Raw genomic sequence first — 15,138 nt, 5'->3', positions numbered from 1 at the left:
TCACTAAAATTAAAAATATACCAGGTATAGCTGTTTTCTTAGATTTCGAGAAAGCTTTTGATTCAATTGAATGGAACTTTATCCAAAAATGCCTTGAATCTTTCAACTTTGGACCAAATCTCCGGCAATGGGTCAGCGTGTTCTATAAAGACATCTCTAGTTGTGTCATTAACAATGGTGTTGCCTCTAAACACTTCTACTTAGAACGCGGTGTCCGTCAGGGTTGTCCCCTTTCAGGCATACTCTTTGTTATCGCTATGGAGCTTCTTGCCCAAAGTATAAAACGGTCAAAAGACATCAAGGGCATACATATCCAGGGAAATGAAGAGGTCAAGCTCACACAGTATGCTGACGACACAACTGCCCTTCTTGCTGATGTCCAGTCAGTTTCTAATTTATTTTACTTACTCTCACTGTTTGAAAAATGCTCTGGCCTAAAAATAAATCAGGCAAAATCAGAAATGCTATGGCTTGGCTCCATGCGCCATAGGAAAGACGCAATTTGCAACCTCCAAATCAGCGATGATCCCGTTTACGCGCTCGGTGTGCATTTTACCTATAATATTGAATTGTCTCATAAGAAAAATTTCTTTGAAAAATTAGGATCCCTAAAGAAAACCTTAAGTGTCTGGTCCCGAAGAGACTTATCTATATACGGTAGAATAAATATTGTTAAAACGTTGGCCCTCTCCAAACTTGTATTCATCTCCAGTGTTATGGAGACTCCAAAAAACTTTGCAACAGAGGTCAATAAAATAGTGTTCGATTTTATCTGGAAGCAAAAACCCGCCAAAATAAAAAAGACAACCCTCATCAAGAAGAAATCGGATGGCGGTCTTGGCATGAAAGATTTTGTACTTTTCGATAAGGCTTTGAAACTAACTTGGGTAAAACGGCTGTGCTCAGACTCAGATGCACCGTGGAAGTATATTCCAAAATCGTTTCTCTCTACTGTCGGCGGTACTGAGATCTTTCAATGTAATTATAACTACAACTTTCTTGATCTTAATGGCCATCTTCCTGAATTTTACAAACAAATTATTCATCATTGGCAAGAAATCGTGTCTACGACACCTCACAGCAAGACCGAGATACTGTCTCAGACAATCTGGAACAACAAATTCATTACGATTGACAAAAAAATGGTATATCTACCTCATTGGCACCGAGCAGGTATAAAGCAAATTTCAGACCTTTTTGACGAGCGTGAAAATTGCTTCCTGCCTTTCCTTTCCTTGCGCAATAAATACATGCTAAATTGCAACTTTTTACAATATTATAGTCTTTTATCTGCGATCCCTCAAAGTTGGAAGAAGCTCCTTCACGTTAATTCTGGCGATTCTACTACACCTCCGCCGCCAATCTGTAATATAACGTCCAAGATGTTATACGACAAACTGTTAACCTTAGAAAATCTTCAACCTCCCACTTCAGAAAAAAAACTCTTATCATACGGCATCGCAAAAGAGAATCTAAATAAAATTTATCTTCTGCCTTTCACAGCCACAAAAGAAGTTAAATTGGCAATGTTTCAGCACAAAATTATACACAACATTTTAGCCACGAACAGTATATTATACAAAATGAACAAGGTTGCCTCCCCATCCTGCCCTTTCTGTCCCTCTGATAGTCAAAACATACGTCATTTGTTTATTAGCTGTCCGCAAGCGTCTTCCTTTTGGTATAAGTTCCAAAGTTGGTATTCTACTGTAAGTAACGCGAGTTTACTTCTCTCCGAGCCAGAGGTATTATTTGGAATTACTCGTCCTTGTACTCACCGTTTGACCCTCAACCACCTCATAATACTAGGCAAATATTTTCTTTATATCAACGCTCTAAATAATACTATGTTCGTTTTCAGCGACTTCATCTCATTAGTGCAGGATAAAATCGAGATAGAAAAATATATTGCTGCAACGTCGAATGGCGAAAGGGAATTTCAACAGAAGTGGAAATTCCTTCTCACCATTTAAGGCGTTTCCCGTAGTAATTAGTTGCAAGGTCTTTGTTTCTCTTTTTTTTGTTTGTTTTGTTGTTGTTGTTGTTTTTTTTTTGTATAATTAAGTAATTACATTGTATTGTAACTCCTTAAGTAACGTAATGTGTAAGTCATAATAAGCAATCAATGTGTATTGTAAGTAAGTAACGTAATGCCAAGTATTGTAAATAGGTGTTTTTTTTATGTATTGTAAGTGACGTTTGTAAGACGGTAAAAGCATTAGAAATAATAATAATAATAATAATAATGATGATAACAATAATGTAGTGTATTGTAAGTAGGTTAGTTATTGTTGTGAGTAGAGTAAGGCAATGTAAGTAATTATGTGTTTAGCAATAATAATAATAATAATGATGATGATGATGATAACAATAATGTAGTGTATTGTAAGTAGGTTAGTTATTGTTGTGAGTAGAGTAAGGCAATGTAAGTAATTGTGTGTTTAGCAACAAAAAAAAACAAAACAAAAAAATTTAAAAAAAAAAAAAAAAAAAAAAAAAAAGAATATGTGAGTAAAACAGCTCTGTAATCATAGGGTTCGAGATTTTGCTACGGCTTTCCGGGTACGAAAACTTTTCGGGACCCTCGAGAAACGGGCCCCAGAGAACCGTGAGAGAGAGATTCTCTAAAGGTCCATGAGCTGCGTTTGTAAATTGTAGCTGGCGCGATGGTGAATGGACTGGGTTTCTCTCCTTTTCCCCATCATTTGGCACAAAGCAGGAAAAATTGCCAAACAGAAAATTTCAAATGGAAAACGTAGATTTGTTTACGGGACTGTGTTGTGCAATGAAGCGTTAGCATGAAGGTTGAAGGCAAACAAAATTATTCCGCCTATGTCAGATGCTGAAACTGCGTGTAAAGATATTCTAAAAATCTGAACAAGATCACTTTAAAGTTGCACAAAGTTCAAACTGTTTTGAACCAGAGTAAATATATTTAATCGAAGTGATCAATTGATAGCAGTAGTTCACTTACAATATTTAATTCGAAGTGAAATCTTTTTCTGTCGTCAATTCAGGACTCGCCAGCATTTTCGAGCCACGGCCCTCAAGAACAAGCCTGAATATCCCAAGGCCGAAAAGAATTATCCAGTACCCAGCTAACGACGATGGTCATGTTATGGCAATCGATCTTGGCTGACCTTATGACAACCAACCATGTAATTGTTTTTGTTGGGCGACGTAGTAGATAAAGCTATGGTCAGCCAAACTCATGAAATCCATTCAACTTGTAAGGCATTTCATCGAAGGACTATTTTAGTCTTGCATAATCCCAATTTTCTAAAAGAATAAAAACATTTAGTATCTACTAAATCAAGTAATATCTGATCTTGGAGTTGGAGGTGCGAGGAAATGCGCGACATGTCTTACAAATAACGTCATTTTCGCGCGCTGCGATCATTACCTCATGCAAAATAACGAATCAGGGCCGCGTACCTGCTAAAACACGGGCTGGTACCATGAATATTGGATATCGTGTTTATTTTACTTTCTAGTGAACCAATCAGCGTAGAATGTGATATCGCTGGTATCTGGAAAGGTCGGAAAATTTCATGTCCGAAACTTGGATGTAGAACGACGGAAATTTGGGAGAAAAATTTCCCCAAACTATTATGAGGATCTTGTCAATCATTGTGATCCTTGGATTGTGTGCAGTAGGGTTTTCACGGCCATCAGCAAGTAAGTTAACAGAGATTCCGGTTTGGTTTGGCTTCTGTAACTTTAATACCGAGCAGATTAATGTTTTTTGTAAGTCCTTGATGTGTTAATTTGATCTGAGTGGCTCAACATGCGAGCAACTCTGAACTCAGTTTGACCATTAGTAATGTTAGTATGCGCTTCAAGGATTGAGTTAAATTTTAGCATACCATGGTTTCAAAATTATGGTCAGTGATATGCTTTCACAACTTTGAGTGTTCTAGAAATGTTGACACTCCTCAGAAAATGCCACCCGTAAACCTTTCCAGTGTTTAAAACTGAACTTTATTTTATTCCAAGAGTAGTACACTCGCCTTTGACAATTTCGATATAAACCGCTCGCTATAACTATAAACTAATTACATTGACAACACTTAAAATAACATTATCAACCAACATTTCACGGTTGTGTTTAGGTTAAATTTCCTCTTGTCTGACAACACCATAGGCTGTGAACTTTTAAGTTAAAAACAACAATGAACATTTTACTTCTATTGCAGTTAGCGTTGCATTTAACTTTTCTCTGAATTTAAGCTTTAAACCAAGCAGCATGCTGTTCTTTTACAATATCGTCGAGAAGTTAATTATCGTCAAAAATGTGAGATCATTCAAGCAAGCAAAATACAATCAACAGAAGGAGTCGACATGGTTTTTGCTTTTTGTGATTATACATTTACGCACGAGCGATATCTTAATTCATCCATGAAGTTCTGAAATTTAAGCGTTGGATCAATGAAAGAAATTGTATTTCTCAGTCTGCTGTATGACTGATGATGACTTATAGAGGTACTGACCACACCGGGAACTGTAACGGTTTTAACTGACTAATTGATCTCATTTTAGCTGATTTAAGACTCCCTAACTGAAACTTATTTTAGTCAAGATAAGTCAACTTTCTTTCACCCTTTGCAGACAAATTATAAATATTGGGAGAGAAAATAGTATTTTAAGGCCAAGCAAGGTCGTTTAACAGTAAAGGCTATAAAACAAACATCATTTAGAAAAAACAGACCAAGTAGATCAATTTAGTCTGGGTTTCGATTGAAAGCTTTGCGCAGCTAAAGGTGGACCAGACATTGCCGTAATTGAACTGACTGTTATTGCAAAGCTGTGTTATACCATAGCAAATACAGCCATTCAGAATACAGGAAAGCCGTTCTTTAACATTTTCTCATGGTATACCATGGAATATCAGACTTGTCACTTGTATATTCTTGGCACAACACACAAACCCGCCTAAAGGGCTTGTGTGTATACCGAGAAAATACAATTAAGTAACTCGTGAGATATTCCATGGTATACCCCTCGGAAGTGTTGCATAACTAGTATGTCAGTTTAGTGAGAGTGTATTCGGAATGGACTTTGTGCCAACTTGTTATATACTATAGTAACTACATTTTTGTCTACTACCATCAAGATTAGCCTCTCGGTCTCTTACTGAGTGCTTTTCCTTGAGCAGGAGACTGAGGGACACTCTTATAAGATAAGCTCTCGTTAACTTCAAAAACTCGTTTGAATTTCTTCACAGAAGAAAACAAAGTTACAGAAGAAGTGGATGAGTCAGACAAAGAACTTATCCGAGTTGCTCGAGAAGATGTAGAGGACGACGAGCCAAAAGGGAAATCTCACAAGGAAAAGAAAAGGTCCACAGAAGGTAACAAAATCAAGCGAATTTATCTCTCACAAAAAATGTTCAGCTTAAAAACCACTGATTTTGCTGTATTCATTTTGAATTTAGTGGTCAACAAAAGAGCAAAACGGGCCGCTGAAGAAGGTAAGTTTTATTAACTGTCTGTTCACATGCTGACCTTGTTTGAACAGAATCGTAACTTTGCAAAAATAGCTCTCTATGCATTTTTAACTCAAAGTTACGTATGTGGAGATCAGTATATGAAAACATATTCTGAAATCATCTACCTTGTTAGCTGTATTGCTCATTTAGTCAAGTGTAGAGGGGAGCGGAAGCTTAAGAAGTATTGGGTGACTTTATATTAGGCTCTTAAGACTTAGTACTCAGAAACCCCTACGTTTTGGTGAGCAGAAAGATAATTGTGCTTAATAAATTAAAGACCAAATCGAACTTTATAAAATAATTTTCGAAAAAAACAAGCGGGTCGATCGTCATGACGTGACTCTACCAAGATTATGGCAAAATTAAATATAAAAAGACTTCCCATACCGGGAGACGAACCCGGGCCGCCTGGGTGAAAACCAGGAATCTTAACCGCTAGACCATATGGGAGAACGGGTAAATTGTGCAAACAATAACAAGTCCTATAAACAAGTTCATTCCCGGGCGCCACTTGCCAGGTTGATCTGTTACTCAACAGTTTGTGGAAATTGATTAGTGAATTTCACAGTGGAATCTTGCTGAGTTGATTTGTAATTCACGATCAGTTGAACAATTAAGACGAGCATTTGTCACTATTTTACTTATGGTAATACAATTGGAAATATTGAATCCATGTTCAAAGTCAGTCAGTATTTGTGTCTAATAAAACTGAGGAACAAAAATATTAGAAATAAATTCGTTTTTATTGCCTTTTTTTGTAGAAAATAGATTTAATATTTTCCATACAGGGGTTCAAAAGTCGCCGCTCTGCATGAAATCCTTATCACCAGACCCGAATGGAAATCAGCAAATTTATATTCACATATAGTCAGTCAAATTGTTGATACACTACGCGACTGTCACAGAACTCAAGAAATTTATTTGTAAGTCTGTCAAAATTATAAAATTTTTAATAGCATCCACAACAAGACAACCACACGACGCACAAAGCTGTGGTTTGTCGTAAATCTTTCCTTCCCTCACCGGGAGTCGAACCCGGGCCGCCTGGGTGAAAACCAGGAATCCTAACCGCTAGACCATATGGGATTATCATGACTGTTACAGAACATTCAATGATTATAAAAGTATGTATATCTTCCTGTTTATAACAAAAAGGGGGTGAAAATTGTATGCTTGATGACAATGAACTGCTAATTCTTTTGCAGATGCTTTTTTTCAAGCTTTACTGACCCGGTCAGCGGACAAAAAAAGAGGTGCGAAATACCATATAACATTTTATTTCAATTTCAATACCAGTGGTAATAGCCATTTTTCATCATTCTCTATTGCTCTGTTTCAGAGAAGAAGAGGTCTTTTGATGAAGGGGCAGACAATACAGGTAAAAAGCGCTGATTTTCTTTTTAAAATGAAAACGAAACACGGAAATTATTTTCCTTAGAACTGTAATGCAATACTCCATCAAGTTTGTTTAGAGGAAAACATAATGATAATTCTCAGAGGAGAGAAAGGGAGGATTGTTACTTGAAGAATCCTACATTGTTGTGTGTCGCACATGTAATCCCCAAAAGATTCAGTTTTGAGGGTTGAAAGAACTTTGTTTACATCACTTTTAAGATTTGAATGTTATTTTTTTTATGTAGGATACATAATCCGAGATGACTGGAAAGGAGACTCCAAAATATCCGACGCTGACAGGCAAGGTTGGTTGCAAACACAACGTGTTTTTTAAAAACTGTTTTTGCACGAAATAATAAGCTGCATATGTAGTCCAAATTTTCCCATTGACTTCACATTTACTAAACGGCGTTTATAAGAAACATGGCTGATTTTAGGAAAACGTCATTATATGTCAATACAATCAGTCAAGTTCATGATTGGTAAATTTGACGCAATCAAGTCGAACTCATCTGAAATAACAACTTATTTTCGCAGAACTTGAGAGTCTCTTTAGTGCGATCAATTCCCCTGATGAGGAGGGTAAGGAAAAAGTGGAAGAAACAAGAAGTTTGAAGCCGGTAAGAAACTTGAATATTTCAGTAAATGTTCACTACGTACCAACAAATGTATTGTCTGTCCGTCCGTCCGTACGTCCATCCATCTGTCCGTGCTTCCTTCGTTCGCGAGTTTGTTAGTGTGCTTTTCTTTATTTATTAACTGTTTTTTTTTTCTATCTTTTCTTATCCATAAGGGCTTAGATGGAAAAATTCAACAGTTTATAGAATGGCTTATGAGTCAACCGGTGAGTCGCATCTAGGGTTAGTTGTAGAGTTTTTCAGCTTAAATTTACACAGCGCTCTCAAAAGAACTCTCTAAGCCATTCTGTTTTGATTGTAGCCGGACAAGTTTACCAAGTCTCTCTCGCACATCCTTGATGTAGAGCAGTCTTTGACTAAAATGTTCTACGGTGGTAAGTCGAACATCTTACAATAGAAAGTGATCAGTACAAACCAACCCAATCTGGTCAGTTAATAGTCCTGGCAAACGCAGAAAGGCTCCAGTTTGTAAGTGATGTAACTCTAAATTTCAATTAAGAGACAATCTAAACTTGTGAGAGATTTACAAGGATCATCAGTTAAACATTCTGGTCAGTCAGTAAGGAAGTAACATGCGGCTGTCATAAATTGCTTGAACTTGGTGAGATCAGTTATCAGTTGGAAGGAAATCAGTTTTAAAAAATCCACCAACTTGTCCCAGGTTCCACGGCACGACTCGGTTCACATTAAAAATTAGGAGGAATATTTGGATGGGTATGAAATTAATGGAGCTACTCACGGCTTGCATGTCTTGAAAAGTTTAGCGTGAATTTTCCAAGTTCGTTGTTTATATAGTCCGTTTTAATCTTTTCCATCCAAAACCATCCGTATTTCTTCATGGTTTATTATTATCTCTTTGGTGTTTTTCTTTCTTAGTGAACAATTATATATTCAAGTCTCTTCAATCTGAAGGTAATTTTATGCGTGGCCAAAATCAGAACTTAAAATACGGTGACTGAGCTCCTTTAAGTACCTCTTGCGATCAAAGGAAACTGAACCAGTCCTCAAATGCCATATGAATATTCTCACACCTAAATTAAGGAAAAGAAAGGTTTACTTTGAAGGTCTCTCTTCAGATCGACAACAACAACAGCAGCAACAACAGCAACAACAACAGGATCCACAACAACAACAACAACAACAGGATCCCGCGGGTAAGCAACGTTTACGACCTCACATATATGATAATATAAACGCTAGGGACAAAATGCTTCACGAGAAAACAAAACATAGTCAGAAATAAAGCTTCTTTACAGTTCTTGTAAAACAAATATGTCGCAGCCATTGAATGAGATTTCTATATCTCTGGAAATTCAGTTGAAAGAAGCCAGGCTGTTTCAGACGAATGGTTCATCTTAGCCTTTACCAGGCGTTCAGTTAGTTGTGGCGCAGCGCGAAAAACGGCGCAGGGAAAAATAAAAAAACGCGACGAGAGGAAGCGCGCCGTTTCCTGCGCTGCGCCCCAACTAGCCGAACGCCTGGAAGAGGCTAGGTTCATCTTAAAATTTTTTCATCACTGACCTCCTTCCAAACTTCTCTCCCACGGTCTGAGCCATAATTGTTGCACTCGTTTGGTTTATTGTTACCTCTCTGACCTTAGCAACCATTTATTTTGAGTTTCCTTTGGTTTGGAAGTAATTTATACAAATCAGGATGGAACTGCATTTTCGAATTCACACTTTAGAGTAGTATCAGTTTCTCTGTGTTTGTTTCGTTCCCAAATTACTATATTTAATCAGTCACTAAAATGAGTGAGTGTAGTGGGCTTATGGATGGTGCTGTGGACTAATATCAGCTGCTAGCTGTAAGATGTTGTGTATCTTACCACTTATATCAATATTATTAGTCTTATCAGCTATTTTTACGTTTGGGCCAAACTTGCTATAATGAGATAATTTATTTTATTTTTCATGCTTTTTGCAAGTACAGCAAACAACAACAAGAACTGTAAGAGCAAGTGCTTTACTTTACAACTGGGTAACACAGAGTGTAAGATCATCTGCGACCCTCCTGTTATTGAACAACCAACACAAGCACCAGCCTATGGTCTGTACCCACAACAAGGGGCATACGGACAACAGTATCCTTATATGGGACAAATGCCGTCACCCTGTGTCCCTCCCGCGTGCCAACCCGGTCAGATGTACGCTGGGTATATGCCGGCTCAGCCATACCCCGGACAGGGAGTTCCGGCTCCCGGTGTTTATCCCCCAGTTGCTCCAAGACCATCTCCTGTTCAGGAGGGCTGTGTGGGGCGGTCATGTGATCAAGAACAAGACGAGAAGGCTGATAAACCTGCTAAAGACAAACCGGAAAAGCAAGACAAACCGGCCCCTGCTCCGCCCAAGCCTGCCCAGGCTCCATCTCCATACACTTTTCAGGTTCAGTGTTACTTTTTTTTATCACATTATATTCGACTTTCGACTTGTTGGGCAGTCTTCTGCGCTGTCGTTAGGAAAATGCAGGAAATAGTTGCTTTCTTTAACCATCTGTCTTAACCGTTGCGCAAAGAAAAACTTCACCTTACTAATCGCTGCGGAAATACCCAAGACTACTTCATTTCAAGATGTCCTACAATGTGCAATTTTACTTCTGTCTTGTTTCGAGACAAAATCGGTCTTCAAGTCGCTCAAAATAATCGCTTTAAGACTTATTTTGGACTATTTTTCTTTTGTAACAGACCCCAAGCGCTACTGTTGTGATGGACCCAATCAGAATCACATCACAACCTGAACCTCAGATACCACTTGCTCCTATGATTCCTGGTCAAATACCAATGGCTATGCCCCAGCCTTATGCTATGCCCCAGGCCCCACAGGTCCCATATGATATTTCCATCTCAGGGGTGGCCGCACCACCACCTCCACAGCCCCAGGCTCCACCGCCGGCTCAGTATTTCAAACCAATGCCTAAAGGCTGTGACGATTACAGCCAGCCAAGATGCCGGGTCTTCCTTGATTGGCCCACGGGTAGGATTTGATATAGATTAGTTAACTTGAATAATTGCTTAATATCACACATTAGTAACTATAAGAAATATTTTTAGTGTGTCAGGGGTATGTCGTATGGAAAGCCATGCAGGCATTTTAAAGTACACGAAAATAATTTTCGGTGAAGCACGTCCTGGTCGACATTGATGGACAGCCAAGTTAGGGAAATGATTTTTGAGAGAATCATATGGAAATAAACTGGACGTGGATTTTAATCTTGGTTAGCTCAACCCTGCGTCAAAAAACTGGATCATAGTTGAATGTTTTATGACCGTTAATATTTGAGGTCTTGTTTATCTGTCTACAGCGTTGATGTTTGTTATGCAATGAGTATTTCATGCCCCAAATCATTCTGATAATTAAAATATCTGTTTCACCGTTGCTTTATTTTCTGGTCTTAATTGCAATAACTTACATGCGGGATGATATTTTTACTCAACGTTTTAATATACAAGTAAACTAAGTGTATCTATATGTGTTTTTATTTTCACAGATGAACGTAACGAGATTAAAGCATCATTGCGATTCAAACAGAACTGGCACAGTGACTACAAACGTCCCACTACAACAAAATACAAGATCTTTGCTGCTGAAGTAGAGAAAGGGGTAAGCCATAGCAACAGAAAACCATTTCCAAGTTTTCTTCAATTCTAAAACTTCAAAATTACGACTGTTTTCATCTCCCAGATGAACTTTGACAAGTTAACCCCTGTGCTTGTTGTCCGATGTACTGTTACCCTCAAAATCATAGAATTGCTTATTGCGATTATTGTGTAATTCAATTTTATCTTTTATCTTAAGATAAGGGACGTTTACACTCAAGATCGAAATTTCAAAAGTGTGAAGGTTACAAGCTTAAGGTACGTCTTAAAAATCTGTGCATTATGAGGTTTGCTGCGCCAACGTGATAACCCAAACAGAAAATATTAACACGAACTTATTGCCGTTAGCATTTAAAGAGTTCCTAACAGAAACGTGCCTTAATTTACAGCGAAGAAGACATGAAGGTAGCGGCCAATTTTATTCTGGAGTTTGCTCAGCCAGAGAAGGGCGCCCTGAGATATCTATCACACGCCATATCCCATAATTACCTGGAAAGCATGCCGGTATACAAGAATACCTTACTACGGGACGGTATGTTTGTTTTACTGCAAAAAATGTTCAAGTAACAAAATTAGTAATAAAATTAGCAAAAGTGTAAATGTTATTGCAAAACTAAAACCGTATGTGACATCCCAATCCCTAACAAGTATTTATTATGCACTTATATATCCCTATTTAACTTATGGTTGCGTACTGTGGGGTAATAATTACGAGGCTCCATTATCACAATTGGTGAGACTACAAAACAAAGCTATTAAAATAATCAACAATGTGCCACTTCGTGGTCATATTACTCCCATTATGTAAACCTTGGTCTTATTAAGCTTCCTGACATTGTTAAACTATATACCTGCCAGCTATTATATGACCACTTAATTGATGAAAAACCGTCTAATTACACCTTATCTCTGGTATCTGAGCAACATAACAACGTTACTCGAAGTGCATCCCTACAACACTTAAATCCCGGTTTCTCCAGAATAAATATAAGGAAATTTTGCCCCACTGTTATTGGATGTTACGACTGGAATGACCTTCCTTTATCTATATGTAACTTAGCGACTAGAAAACGTTTTAAAAAAGCACTCTTCCAGTATTATTTTGCTCAGTATTAATTAATTCATACCTCTTCCTCTCCTATGTTAAGTTAACTTTTTTACCCTAATTATTATTGTCAATTAAACAAGGGCATCTGATTAGCTTGCTATATTTTTGCCCTTTTCCATTTCTCCTCTTACTTGTTTACTTTATATTTATCTTTGTAATTTTAGAATGGAATAAATAAATAAAATGAAAAAAAAAAAAATGAAAAAGTAACTTAAAATTAACTTTTTTCGGGAGTGATTTACAATAGCGAAGTTGATTCGGAAGTGCGTTCCAGCGGGGATGAAATGTTTCTATATTTTCTGATAACACTTCTGTGGCTTATCATCATATGAGAACGAGGTGAACGGAATCAACGTGCTGTATATATCAAGAGTATAGTTTGTGAAAAACGCATTGCTAGTTTGCAATCTTGAAGTTAAGTGAATAAAAGACAAACCTCCGCGTCATGTGTCGAATTTTACCAGATACTCCCGTCGTTCCGATTCGAACACCACTTCCGTGGCTTCAGATGTTTGTGAACCAATCCAGAAAATGTTATTATTGTTACTATTATTACTATTACTATTACTATTACTATTACTATTACTATTACTATTACTATTACTATTACTATTACTATTACTATTACTATTACTATTACTATTACTATTACTATTACTATTACTATTACTATTACTATTACTATTACTATTACTATTACTATTACTATTACTATTACTATTACTATTATTATCATCATCATCATCATCATCATATTATGATAATAATGACAGTCTGCCGTTTAAACGCTAACTGGGCGTGTGTCCACTAATTTTAGAAAGTTGATGATGTCATGAGCTTGTGAATTAGTATTTCAGGATCTCATGATATTTTTATTTTCATCAAAATTTTAGTCTACGATAATGGAATGTCTGAAGATTTGTAAATAGGTTTTCTGAGGAGATTTTAATAAAGTTCTTGTTATTATTAAAAATTATTATTATTATCATTATTATTAACCTTTAAAACAGACTGTTTTACAATTCATCTATTATTGTTTTGTTTGCCAACCAATCAAGAACCTAACAAACCCGACGCCATTTCCATTATACGCGTTTTCCCGCGCTTGACACCTGTTCAGTTTTGCTTTGAGCTTTGTTTAATTCATTGTTTTGTTAGAATTTGCTGTGACTTAACAGTTGTAATTTGGGGTTTGAAACGACCACTAAGGGTTTAAAATTTCCATTTTCCTAATGTATTTTTTTTTAGTCATATGTACTTTTGCTGGAATTGCTGTTCATTGAAAAAGATCTCAAGACTTTTTACTTTTCTTGTCTTTTCATTTTCTGTTCTCTATTTTTAGGTCTCACTCACCATCACCGATCTATTGTTGCCACTCAAAAGGAGCTAGACGCTGTTCCTAAAGTCAAAGTTGAGAGCAGCCACAAGCAGGAAGATGAAATTCTCACAACAATATCAAGCTGTTAGTTTTATTTCCTTTCTTAAACGAAAATCATTTTCCTATATACGGTACAAACATGGTGAAAAATAGGAGGAGAAAGCACGTATCATATCTTTATCTTTCTGAAATATTTGATAATTTCACGACACAAGAAAGAAGACGAATACACAGTCTTATTTTTTCTCTATCTGCAGCTTATCAGGGATGCTTCAGGGACAAAAAGCCCGGCCGTGATCTTCCAAAACAGTTCACCAAGTACGAAATGACCCCTGAATGGTGTGTTGGGAAGTGCAAGCTTGCAGGGTACAGTTATGCTGGTCTACAGTATGGATACTTGTGTTTCTGTGGTGACAAGTTTGGCAAGTATGGCCGAGCCGACGATCGCGACTGTGACAGTTTGTGCTTTGGTGATAAGACTAGGAATTGTGGCTCTTTCTGGCATAATTCCATCTTCTCTGTTGGTAAGGACTTTGATAGCAACACTGAGTGAAATTTGAATAACGGATTCAAAAAAGTAACGAAGAAATCATTGTCTTCTACTGAGATATAATAATATCAAACGATGTGCGAACTTGGAATTGTCTCTGAACTGATCATTGATCTAATTTTGTTATGTTGTGCGCAAGCTAATCAGCCACAACACATTATCTGTAGTGTAAATTAATTTTGAAAGCGAAAACGTTCCATATCAAGTTCGTGTAAAATGAAAACAGAAAAAGAGACAATAATTCTTAGACTTTTCATGACACGAGGGTGAACGAATTTTATTTTACTTTTGTTATCAAGACAACGCAAAGCATGAAGAAGCTCAGGTAGACGAAGCTAATGACGAACAGTCAAGCGGATCAGGAGAAACTGACGAGGAAGATAACTTTGGTAAGGAATCTATTTTTAGTAATTAATTTATATATTGATTTAGTTATTCTTCCAACCTCAGCAATTTATTTGATGATACATAACTGATGATACATAACTTACATTTACTTTAGAAAATTTATCCTCTTTCGTGAAATTCTTTTTGTGTACTTTTATACAGCTTTGTAATTAACAGCATTTTTTAATCTTAAGTAACGTACCCTGTATTTTTTTTTCTTTCATACATCGTTTGTCCTACACAGTACCAGAACACAGTAAGTATAATGTATTAGTTAAAGTACTTAAGGAATACAACTCATTTTCCACGTTTTTGTCGAGCAGTTGTAGAAACACGAGTAGAAGAGACACCAGCCGTAGGCGAATGCTTTGTTTCCATAACGATTTGGTCGTTTTCTAAAGCGTTATCGAACGGTCCTAAATCTCTTAGGTTTCCGAAAAAAAAAAATTATTAAAATACTATTTTTTTCAAAACGCGAACAACTCACATTCTATTATCTCACATTCTTTTATCTCCACAGCGGAGGTTGCAAATCATTTAATGAAAGGTATTTTTTTAATTTTTTTTGTTACTTTTCCGATGAAAGTTCCATCGTGAAATCA

General features: G+C 36.8%; 1 protein-coding gene and 2 non-coding genes across 3 annotated transcripts in view; 1 reads left to right on the top strand and 2 right to left on the bottom strand.

Annotated features, from left to right (window-relative positions):
- The first annotated feature begins 3,447 nt into the window (after positions 1-3,447).
- The window catches only part of LOC110057287 (uncharacterized), a 19,313-nt gene continuing 7,622 nt past the window's right edge, over positions 3,448-15,138 (top strand). The window contains exons 1-20 of the mRNA XM_089275790.1: positions 3,448-3,678; positions 5,225-5,350; positions 5,435-5,470; positions 6,694-6,741; positions 6,828-6,866; positions 7,129-7,188; positions 7,421-7,503; positions 7,677-7,727; positions 7,823-7,895; positions 8,598-8,675; positions 9,451-9,902; positions 10,202-10,490; positions 11,005-11,117; positions 11,313-11,371; positions 11,503-11,645; positions 13,564-13,683; positions 13,857-14,123; positions 14,449-14,538; positions 14,781-14,792; positions 15,057-15,083. Coding sequence (XP_089131916.1) covers positions 3,612-3,678; positions 5,225-5,350; positions 5,435-5,470; positions 6,694-6,741; positions 6,828-6,866; positions 7,129-7,188; positions 7,421-7,503; positions 7,677-7,727; positions 7,823-7,895; positions 8,598-8,675; positions 9,451-9,902; positions 10,202-10,490; positions 11,005-11,117; positions 11,313-11,371; positions 11,503-11,645; positions 13,564-13,683; positions 13,857-14,123; positions 14,449-14,538; positions 14,781-14,792; positions 15,057-15,083 — 2,233 coding nt within the window. The 5' untranslated portion in view covers positions 3,448-3,611. The remainder of the gene's footprint in view (positions 3,679-5,224; positions 5,351-5,434; positions 5,471-6,693; positions 6,742-6,827; positions 6,867-7,128; positions 7,189-7,420; positions 7,504-7,676; positions 7,728-7,822; positions 7,896-8,597; positions 8,676-9,450; positions 9,903-10,201; positions 10,491-11,004; positions 11,118-11,312; positions 11,372-11,502; positions 11,646-13,563; positions 13,684-13,856; positions 14,124-14,448; positions 14,539-14,780; positions 14,793-15,056; positions 15,084-15,138) is intronic.
- On the bottom strand, positions 5,867-5,938 carry Trnae-uuc (transfer RNA glutamic acid (anticodon UUC)). The gene has a single exon. It is a non-coding gene; the product is annotated as a tRNA-Glu (tRNA).
- On the bottom strand, positions 6,503-6,574 carry Trnae-uuc (transfer RNA glutamic acid (anticodon UUC)). The gene has a single exon. It is a non-coding gene; the product is annotated as a tRNA-Glu (tRNA).

Source organism: Orbicella faveolata, unplaced genomic scaffold (assembly GCF_042242905.1).
Source record: "Orbicella faveolata isolate gen_17 unplaced genomic scaffold, um_ofav_v1 contig_1, whole genome shotgun sequence".
In the NCBI taxonomy this organism is placed as follows: Eukaryota; Metazoa; Cnidaria; class Anthozoa; order Scleractinia; family Merulinidae; genus Orbicella; species Orbicella faveolata.
Note: the sequence above shows the minus strand (reverse complement) of the source record. Positions and strands in the feature narration are given on the sequence as shown.